The sequence below is a fragment of the Garra rufa genome, chromosome 6 (genome assembly GCF_049309525.1).
Source record: "Garra rufa chromosome 6, GarRuf1.0, whole genome shotgun sequence".
Lineage (NCBI taxonomy): Eukaryota > Metazoa > Chordata > Actinopteri > Cypriniformes > Cyprinidae > Garra > Garra rufa.
Genome location: NC_133366.1, coordinates 49,385,874 through 49,397,606, shown reverse-complemented (window position 1 = coordinate 49,397,606; position 11,733 = coordinate 49,385,874). Strand labels below are relative to the sequence as shown.

The 11,733-nt window shown below is 34.5% G+C and overlaps 1 protein-coding gene across 1 annotated transcript; it reads right to left on the bottom strand.

The window, feature by feature from the left end:
• Positions 1 to 1,627: 1,627 nt before the first annotated feature.
• On the bottom strand, positions 1,628 to 9,290 carry mnx2b (motor neuron and pancreas homeobox 2b). Its single transcript, XM_073842860.1, has 3 exons — positions 8,589 to 9,290; positions 6,310 to 6,470; positions 1,628 to 4,668 (listed from the first exon to the last, which is right to left on the bottom strand). The coding sequence occupies exons 1-3, from the start codon at positions 9,016 to 9,018 to the stop codon at positions 4,300 to 4,302; spliced, it is 960 nt and encodes a 319-aa protein (XP_073698961.1). The 5' UTR covers positions 9,019 to 9,290; the 3' UTR covers positions 1,628 to 4,299.
• Positions 9,291 to 11,733: the final 2,443 nt, after the last annotated feature.

Genomic DNA, 11,733 nt, shown 5'->3' with positions numbered 1-11,733 from the left:
TATGCTGTCTGCACTTGTTCTGCATTTAATCACTGCCCTCATACAAACGCCAAATAAAAAGTCTTGTTTCAGTCGTATTCCCATCATTTAGCTTTTTCTTGAAATTTATTTTCTGCTTTTTTTGTGTGTGTAAATGTAATAATTATGATGACATCACCTCCAAGGGCCTGATTACTTTACTTCCTCTTCATTAACTTAATTATTTGACTATCAGTAAACCCGCCTGAGTAATTCATATTTGAGAGGCTGGGCTGTAAATAACCTCTTTCAGCCGGTTTATTATGGGCAGCAGATTTGCAATTCTTCAGCATGTTAATCAGCCTCATTGGTTGTGTCTGAATCCTAAGGCTCCTGTCTTGCTGCCCATTAACAGCAATTTTGTTATTTTCAAATATTACTGATATATATATATATTTTTTCTGTCACTTACAGGTGAGATTTAAACATAAACACACTTATTTTATGTGACCCTGGACCACAAAAGTAGTCTTAAGTAGCACGGGTAAATTTGTAACAATAGCCAAAAATACATAGTGTGGGTCAAAATTATAGATTTTTCTTTTATGTCAAAAATCATTAGGATATTAAGTAAAAATCATGTTCCATGAAGATATTTTTTTACCTTAAATATATCAAATTTTTGATTAGTAATATATGCATTGCTATGTATTTCTTAGTTTGAACAACTTTAAAGATGATTTTCTCAATATTTAGATTTTTTTTTTTTTTTTTTTTTGCACCCTCGGATTCCAGATTTTCAAATAGTTGTATCTTGATCACATATTGTCCTATCCCAACGAACCATACATCAATGAAAAGCTTGTTTATTCAGTTTTCAGATCATTTAAATTCAGAAAATGTACCCTTATGACTGGTTTTGTGTCTAGGGTCACATATTATATTATATTATATTATATTATATTATATTATATTATATTATATTATATTATATTACACAGTAATATTTACTCACTTATTTCTTTGTAAAAATAGAATTATAAGCGGGTTGTAATAATAAATTGATATAAAAAGTAATTTTTTTTTAGTATTTGCTTTTTCAACCACTCTATCTGATGGTATTATATCAAACGTACAAATTATATTTAATATATATATATATATCTTTAATACATATTATATTTTAATATGTTGAAATAAATACAAATTAAGTATGTTTTCTTTTGGACAGAGTTTTCAAACAAAAAGTTACGTCATAACGCACGTTACGCGCCTCCATATTTTTTACAGTCTATGCTCCATACTCACGGAAATTGCATTAGCAACCGGACGCTGCTTGTATGTTCGGCGGGACATCTCGAAAACATGACAAGTAGGGCTACTGTGATAATTTATGACTATATATTTATATCCCAAAAATATCTAAATAACTATAGAATTTTGTCTTTGTCTTCATTTGGATCATCTTCGTTTTCGCTAAGTGCTAGGAGCGCCAAATTGCTAAGAACATCAACAAGACGAATACGAAAACAAGCACTTTAAAGCTGTAATCTTAATAGGATGTTACAAAGATATTAATTTAACTCTTACCTAGGTATTCTGCCTCTGAAAGGAAGTTTTATTCAGATTTTGAACACAATCATTGCAACACTTTTTTTTTCGTTTCATTTATTTGCATCTATTTACAGCAACACGGACAAATATAACGTTATTATACATTATAGCTGTGTATTGAATTCTCTTGTGTCTTACATTGGAAGTAACATTACACAGACTTTGACTTTCTTAAATAACATTAAAGTGAACAAACACTGAGCCACATATGAATGTAACCATGATATACTGTATATATAGAAATATACATGCCTCCAGCTCTTTTATCACACAGGTAAATGATGCAAATGAGAAGTTTAAAAAATGGCATACTTAAATGAAAATAAATATTTATATGCACATTGTACCAGGCACGTGCACAGGTAGGGCTCAACCTGTGCCCTTTTTGTAATTACACTTGGAAGTGCCCTTTTTTGGGGGGATTTTTTTTTTTAATAAATCAATGCTATTGGTAACCCTTTACGTCTGTTTGTCTTTTTAACAAATATTTAACCAATTAAAGGCATTAAAAAGCATCTCTTAGAACCGCTCAAACTGTCAGTCAAACTTCACAACTCCGCCCCCTGAGCGCCGCGAACTTACGTTTCAGCACATCAGTCAGAGTCAAAGAGCAGAAGCAGATGGATGTCTTCATCTTATAACGGTAAAATATGTTGTTGTTTGAATAAGCGCAACGTTGTCTTTATGAAATAAACACTAGTATGTCTATAAAGGTTCATATAATGCATCACCACACCGGTGTGATGTTGACGTAATGTGATGTCGTCGTTTTAATGATGGACAAATTGCACACATTCGCTGGTCAAAAACCCACGGTGTAACTGCATTTGAGTTTGACACAAAGCAACCGACCGTGGAGGTGTTGGGGGGTGCCCTTTTTTCAGTTTCAGCACATGCCTCTCAAAAGGTCTGTGCACGGCCCTGCATTGTACCTTTTAGCAAACCAAAAATGTAATGAAATCGAATCCAGTGTATTTCAAGCTGATTGAATGCTATTTCGTTGTCACCACATGAATGACATTTTTGTGTATAATTAGTGTATCCTTGTAGGCTTAGGATTCGATTGGATCCTAAAAGTGCCTGTTTCATACCACAGTGAAGTTTGCTATGGCTTGTGGAGGACGGCTGCCTAGACCATAGATATATATACATAGATACCGCATTGGACCGCTCCAAGCACGTAGATGCGTCCGCCATTTTGGAACGGTCCACTTGACGTCATTCACCATACTGTAGGTTCGCAGACCAACGGCTGTGCAGGACTGTGGATTTTCGAATTTTCAGTGATTACTATGAGATCTATGGGTGAATGACGTCAAGTAGACCGCAGTGAAATGGCGGATGACTTACGTATAACGGCCCATAGAAACAGTCGCTAATGAGGCATCTATGTATATATATCTATGGCCTAGACCACCAACTTTTTGACCTGGACATGGAAGCTGAAGGTCAAATTCCTCCAGAGAATCTCCAGTGGTAATGCTTCTTTTTCTAATTTGTCATTATTTGCTACTATGTGTGTTAAATCACTGCAGTAGTTGTAAGATTTCAGAAAAGATGCTTACAACGTTATTTCTTTGGAATAATGTGCACCAATGAATTATGCACAATAAGACCAGATATTAATTAAGAAAGTAAACAAGGTCATTTTTGCAGAGCTAATATATGTCTAGTGGAGGATTTTTGCAGCTGATAGTTATGAAGCAAAAGTGTTACTGCAAAAACTGTACACATCTGATGCTATTTACAGTTAACAAAAAACAATAAATTAACATTTAAGTCTTGTAGAAACAAGACTCTCAAACATTGAATAATTGTAATTAAAGCTGCGTTCCAAAACCTAGAGCTGCATAGGCATTCTGCTAATCAAAAAAATAAAAGAATAATAATAATCCACAGAAGTGGCTAATTTGAAATGCTTTAGGCAGCATCTCCATGTGGCACATAATAGCACACCTCACTTGAGCAATTGATTTTAATAGTGATTAAATTTTGGCATGTTGCTGAGTTTGCAACATAATGTTCTATATAGCAAAGTTTATTATAATTTTTATGGTTAAATGAATAATATATACACTACCATTCAAAAGATTGGTGTTGGATGTTGTAATATTTTTTAAAAAAGTTCTTATGCTCACCAATCCTGTGATGCAAAGTTGAATTTTCAGCATCATTACTGCAGTCCTCAGTGTCACATGATTCTTAAGAATTATATATTTCATTTTTGGAAACCGTGTTACTTTTCTTTAGCATTCTTTGATAAATGAAAAGGTTCAAAAGAACAGAATAAAACTATGGAAGTCTTTACTGCTAATTTTAATCAATTTAATGCCTTCTTGCTGAATAAAATTATTAATTCGCTTTAATTTAAAATCTCGATGACCCCAAACTTTTGAACGATAGCGTATGTGTAGAGAAAGAAAGAGATTCTGTGATGCCGTTTGCTGTCTACAAGTTTTGGAACACAGCTTAAATGTTTGTTTTGTTATATTTAATGTTTACTCTGTATGAGTTTCATTGATACCTGTACTTACCAACACCAACATGTGCGTATCAGTGTAATGCATTCTGCTGGTTGGCTTTTCGTTTGTCTTTTTGGTGGCTAAATGTTTAGTTTTTTATAGTCTCTGCTCTTTAATTGTACTGTTTTCACAGTCAAACCACAGCACGGGGCTATACATGGCTGCTGTGTGTTTATGCAGTTTCAGTTTCCATATGAGTATTTTTTCATAACCCTGCCCCGATCTTCCTATCGCCTCCTCCTCCCACCTCCTCCATATCGTCCTCAGAGAACGGGCTGTCGGAGCGATATCTTAATGCAGACGCATGGTGCAGAAAGTCTGTGGAGCGTGATACGTTTATGAATTTGTGTTGCCCTTCCTCCTCATCTTCCTCATCGAGATCCTCCTCAAGATCGTCGTCCTCCTCTTGCTCCTCCACACTCTGTGCGATGGCCCTGCGGCCGTCCCTTCCTGGCCTCTCATTGGTCATTTTGGTTCCTCCGCGTTGACGTTCGACCTCATTCTGTGCGGCCTGTTCTTTAGCCTTACGACTGCGTTTCCACTTCATTCGGCGGTTCTGGAACCAGATCTTGACCTGTTTTACACACAATTCCATAAGGTTAGCACCAAAATAACCGCTTTCTAAGAAACAATAGAGAAATATAGAAAAGAATTTATGGAACAGAAACAATGTAATTTAGACAGTGATGTTGATATGATAGCGATGTTTTATATATATATATATTTTTTTAATCCAAATTAATGAGTAGAATTTAAATACCACATGATAAATAATAGAAACCTGGTATTTTTACTATTTGTGACCCAGGATCACAAAACCAGTCGTAAGTCACACAGGTATATTTGTAGCAATAGCCAACAATGCATTGTATGGGTCAAAATGACCGATTGTTATTTTATTCCAACAAGGATATTAAGTAAAGATCATGTTCCATTAGGATGTTTTGTAAATTTCTTACCGTAAATATATCAACACTTAATTTTTGATTCGTAATCTGCATTGCTAAGGACTTCATTTGGACAATTTTAAAGGTGATTTTCTAAACAATTAGATTTTTGCACCCTTAGATTCCAGATTTTAAAATAGTTGTATCTCGGCTAAATATTGCCCTATCCTAACAACCATACATCAATGGAAAGCTTATTTATTCATCTTTCAGATGACAATTTCAGAAAATTGACCCTTACGTTTTGTGGTCCAGGATCACATTTATTTTGTCCAGTGTAAATAATATTAAAAATATTAAATATACACTACCAATATTTTTTTAAAAGAAATTAATACTTTTGTTTAGAAAGGATGAATTAGAATTGATCAAAATGACTTTTCTATTTATCAAATAAGCCTGAAAATGATTCACGGTTTCCACAAAAATATTTGAAAATAAGAATATTAAAATGTTTTTAAAATTGAATATAAAAAATGTTTATGAGCATCAAATCAACATATTAAAATTTCTGAAGGATTATGTGACAGCGTTGCATCACAGGAATAAATCATATTTTTATATTAAAATAAAAAACATTATTTACTAATATTAACTAAAACTAATAAAAATATGAAACTAATATTAATTCACAACATTACAGTTTTTTTTTTATCAAATAAATGCAGCCTTGGTGAACAATCGTACAAACTTTAGTGTACGGTAGTGTCCCTAGTAAAAACGTAATAGAATTAAAATGCATTTATTTTATACTAAGTATAGTTCAAGTCTTTAACCTTAATTTTTGTTTGGAGTACTACTTGTGCACAATGCACATTTCTTAATATTAAGCCTAAAATATGTTTTAATGTCACTGTTGATGAGGATTGTATGATCTTTAAATAATTAGCATTTAAAGACTGATATTATTTAAAGTGCACCTAAAGTATACTTGCAATAGTTTCACTTTAGCACAATTAAAGATACTTAGGTACATTTTTAGTTGGACTTCCGCACCATTAAAGTACATTAAAGTACAAAATAAGTTTCAATTTAGCTTTAAATAAGACTTAGACTTTAAATATACCAGTTTAGTATACTAAAAGTACAATTGCAGGGTATTTTTTATCAAGTACATAATATGTAAATGTATTTGTAGTATACTTATGTATTTTAAATACATTTTTGCATATTTATTTTTCACTAGGCTTTTTTTTTTCTACGATCTAAAACCTCGCTTTACCATTTCTATCTCACTCATCCATTCGCTCACTTTCACACTCCTTTACCTGTGTCTCAGTCAGCATGAGCGATGTGGCCACTTCGAAGCGTTTGGGTCTGGAAAGATACTTGTTAAGTTTAAACTGGTTTTCCAGCTCCAGTAGTTGTTGGCTGGTGAATGCTGTCCGTGGCCTGCGACATTTACCCATCAAACCGGACTGGGGGGCGGCTGTAAGACAAAAAGAAAGAATTAGGACATTAGAAATGTATCTCTATTTAAAAAAATATGTGTGTGTTGATATGCGGTTGCTAGAATATTTCTATGCGGTTTCTAGTGTGTTTTGGGTGATTGTTTGGTGGTCCAAGTGAAAATATCCAACATTTAAGTGATATTCTTTTGCTCAGATATGGTTCACATCTTTAGGTTTAGGGTTTTGTTGAAACCTGTGCACTGCTAATAAGTTAATGAGCAGTTATGCTGCTGCAATTAAACATAGCTTTATGTTGATCAAATATAAAGTTTAAACTAAGAGCATAAACGTTTAGCAGCATTTTTACTTTAGAGCCTGCAGTAACGTCATTGCTCAAACTGTAAATCTGTTCCAAATTAATAACAGGCCTCTTGTAACTGTATATAAATATTAAGCACCAGCCAAAAGGGATGCAAGCCACTGTAATCCACATCTAGATTATTTTTATGAGATTTTTGTCTCTTTTATTTAATGTCAAGGACTTGCAGGGTCGGGCAAACACCTACACACACACACACACACACACACACACACACACACAAAAGAAAGCCCCAGAATTTGCAGCTATCATTTACCATAATATCTTTACTGCAGCTTATTGTTAAACACAGAGGAAGCAGGGCTGGGCGGCCATAAAACGCAAGAGCAAGCCATTAACTTAATGAAAATTCAATGAACGCTTTTGGGATTTTATTGATGAACTACAGTATGTTTAAGGTGTTTGTTTATAGTTTCTCTCTTGCTCAAAGACAATTTCCATCGAGCTGACATTTATGGCTTTATAAAGAAGCCAAAAATAAAATTATATTATTACAGTTTGGTGTAAATCCTGGCAACACAATATGGACCATTGTTCAGTGAGAGAGTGTCAGAATGACTTTATTGTTGAGTTGTCGTTTCTTTAACTATCCAAGGATAATATAATCTTTCAATCATCTCTGTGAAGAGTATAATGTCTGATAAAATATATCGGCTACCGGTGTGTTCACAATGTATTATTATATATGTTTGTTTGATTATATTATGTATTTAAAATTAAATTTCTGCTTTCAGTTTGCAAATAAATGTAGAAATAACTAAAAGTAAATATATAGTCATCATTTCCTGAAACTGCCTTATCATTTGGGCACCTAGACTGTAATTCTGCAAACTAATTTCGCCACATGTGACCATCATGATTTCAGTTTAATAATCCATCAAGCAGGAGTTATAAACATAATTGCTTAGTGACAAATTAACTCCAGGTCTTTCAAGAGTCACAGGTGTGTAAGCACATCTCTCCCTCTCTGTGTTTGCTTTTCCTCACCTTTGATTATGTTGAAAAGGATTTCATGAGCTTTTACAATATTTGCTTTCAAACTGACAATGGCGGGAATGCAACAAAATTTGGTGCATGACAGTAATGGTGCTATAATGATGGAGGTGTACATACAATTTATGTATGATTTTGATAATACATCCAGGGAGACACTGTTTGTTTTTTCTTTTCTTTTCAGATGCTTTTGTAGTTTTTAATTACATAAAAATTGCAATTTGCTCATGTGAACTGGCAGTTCAAAACTGGAATAAGGAATTATTTCTTTTGAAAAAGGATTTTTAAGGGAACATAATATGGAAATAATTAAATACATAATTCTCCAAAGATCATTCATTTATTATGGATTGTAAATGTAAATTTACATCAACTGTTATAGCTTTATGTTATGTTAAATTAGCATTATGTTAAATTAATTAATGAAAGATTAAAACGTGTAATGGTAATCCACTTAAATTTCATGAACAACAAACATTCAGTCATTTATATAATGCTTGACTTTAATTTGATATTAACTTTAATTAATGCATTCAAATAGTTAGAAATGTCATAAAACTTTCACACATAATGTAAAAAAAAATACAGGCTTTCCATAAAAATACTTAATTCAATGTAATTTCGTTTTCTTTCACAATTTTAATTGGGAAATTTACTAGCATTTAAATGTTACTACGCTCCTTTTTTCCAGTGTATATTCGTTTTTCTATGGATAGTCATGTTATAATGTTTATTAGTGACTTAACAAATTGTTACCCACTCATCTGAATGCTACCCCACTCACAGGTGTAATCGGGCAGTCGTGGTACCATGATGCCAGCTCGTATCCAGTGCTCCAGCGGTAAAGATCCGGCCATCGCCGCCGCCTTTAGCTGCTCCGGGTACGGCTGCGTCAGCTGCGTAAAACCCGAATACGCCAGGGCAGGGTGCTGACCTCCCAAAGCTGAAATGGGATACATGGGCGTCGTGTACATGCCTGGGAGCGAAGTGAGTCCCGGGTGTGGGAGATTGAGCAGCCCTGGTTTAGGTATGATTCCGGTTTGGAGGTGTATGGCACCGGGGGTCCCGCGCGGGGACGGAGTGTCGGCACGCCTGCAGGACACCGGGCTGCCCGTCGGGCTATCGCTGCTCAATCCAGGTGAAACTTCTCGGGTCCCTCGGTGTGGTTCTTCAGCGAGAAGGGCGTCGATCCTGAAGTTCTTTGATTTTTCCATTGCAACGCTACTAGGGTCTGCAGGAAAACACTTGGATAGACGCGCTTTACGCACAGATACATGCGTTTTAATCTAGTTCTGTTGGAACTAAGGTATTTAGAGTTTAGTCTGATATTTACCCATTTGCAACCATGAGACGCCCAGAGTAGTTATACGTAATAAAGTAGCCTATCTCTAAACTTTTACGCACGTAAAAAAATAAACCTCGCACAGAAAGGATATGAGCGCTTAATCATACTATATACTACAGGTCTCTCTTGTTTAGAACTGTATCTCTGTCATCTGCTCTGCTCTCTGAACCTCCCCGCGCGTTCACAGCTCACTCATAACGCCTGTGTGAGCGCTGATTGGCTGTAGAGGATGTCCTGCTTGAGTAGATCACTTGACAGTTTTCTAATTAACTGATCATACTGTAGTATAGACACTTATTCTAACACTAACCCGTCCTTGGACTGAGATTTGTTCCTCGAACAAGAGAAAAGACACGTTTGCGAACTTCCCAAAGTGTCTGTCATAAAGCGTTTCTCATCCTCCTTGTGGCTCAGAAGTTACAGTTAATTGCATTGATTAAAAGTCCAAAAGGTATTCCTAAATCATTAAAATACATTGAAATAAATTCATTATAATTTATTTTTGATGTTTATTTACATACTTTGCAAAATTACGATGATGCTTTGACTATTTTTGAGAGCTGAAACATGTAGGTCTAAATCATAATTATAAAGTACATGTAGACTTATATTATAAAATATATTGTATTATAATTATTATTATTAATTAGTATCTAATAAAAAGTAATATCAGTGAGCGGTTGTCCAAGATATATCCGACGTATTAAAGCTAATAATGTGATGTAATATTTTTTACGACTTATTTAAAGAATCTCGGCTATAATATCAAGATAATTGCATTTTACGACTTTACATTATATATAGTCCATAAAATTGTGCATTAGCCTATGATTTACTCTTATCAGCGCGTCAAATATTTGCAGCATTAAAGGGGCTGATAAGACGTCTTTTGTCCTATAATCTAAAAAAAAAAATAAAATTAAGTAACTCGTTCCATTCAAATATTTAATTATTTAGTATGACTAAATTAGCCAGACTATATTGACTGAAACAAATAAAATATTTTTTATTAAAAGTAATGCCTGCATGCAGTTGTCAGCATTAATAATAATAATTGCATTCATGCATCTTTTAGGATTTCATTGCTTTATAAATACAATTTGTTGGTCAGTTTCATGGATTTGAGCACTGATATCAGTGTATATGAGGGCTCTTATGATGCCTTTCAATACCTTTAAAAACAGAAAAGTCCGTTCGATACGAAAACGCATGCTAAACAATAATTTCCAACCGTATAAACATCGTGAAATAAACAAACATTGCGCATTTAAGTTGTAGAGTAAAAATAAAGCAATACAGGCCACAATCTTCTGTATCTACAAGTGCAAACACTCCGTAAGCATTATATGGGGGGAAAATACAAATAATAAAAAGAGTTAAATATATAAATGAAAAATAGGCAATCCATTCAAAACTTTCATTTCAGCCATCAACTGCTTGTCGTAAACACGCAATAAATCGAGACGAAATGAATTGAAATTCGCAATTGTTATTTTAAATATTGCCTAGACGAAACGACAGTAGACGGTGGATTAATAACATGGAAAACATTCTCTGCAAAGGCGACATGGGGCTGAAACTGATATTTTCGCCGTGACCCGAGAAGATTGGAGCGGCCCGCCCCCTCTATCCCGCAAATGAGCTCCGGTCTGCGGTCCTGATGCAGGCTGTGTCTCCAAACCTAGTGTGCTACCTAACTAGACAGCATGTTTGAGTAGCATTAGAAAATTACTGATGTAAACAAACAGTCTACATTGCTTATCTTTCTGATATTTCCAGTTATACGGAATAGCCTACATTTCATAAGAACAAAATGCGAAATTTAGGGCTTTGCATGAGACGTTTTTTCCTTTACCGATCTCTGGAGTCGTTTTTTTTTTTTCTTAATCATTTTTTTATAAATTCACAACAAATATGCTATCCAGATATAGCCAGCTCACTAGGTTTGAGACACATCCATAGAGCTAATTTGCTCAAAAGAAATCAAGTGCTCTCCGCATATTCCCAGCAACCTCTCCCTCCCCTCGGTCGTTGCGCTGCTTTTATGATTTAAAAGTAATTTAAACAGGCCGGCCACTGGTAAATCCGTCATTGGCACCCTGTGACAGAGGTGCGCAAATTAAATTGAATCAATGCAAGCGGTGGCACCGCCGGCCGCGTGTCACGTCCTCTCTTTAGTAGCGTGCGCGCACACATACACATGCAGGTTTGCCGCATGCTTACCAGTAATCAGTGCATGACTTACTGAGATGACTGAATATTTCTTTTTTACTTTTGGATTCATATTTTAATTGAAATGTTTACATTTAAAATGTATGTATTTTGCAAAAGTAAATTGATGCAGTTTTACCGTACTTTATGGTGTTGTTTCTAAACATGATGTCCAGATAGCCTTGCTGAGGTGACTTAATGGGTATCTAACTTTTATGTTTTAGTTAAGAAGTCGATGCACAATATAGAGGTTTAAAATGAATATACAGTTTACACACCTTGCATAATCTGCAAAATGGACACAATATGGTATGGGATCATACAAAATGCATGTTATTTTTTTATTTAGTATTGACCTGAATAAGATATTTCA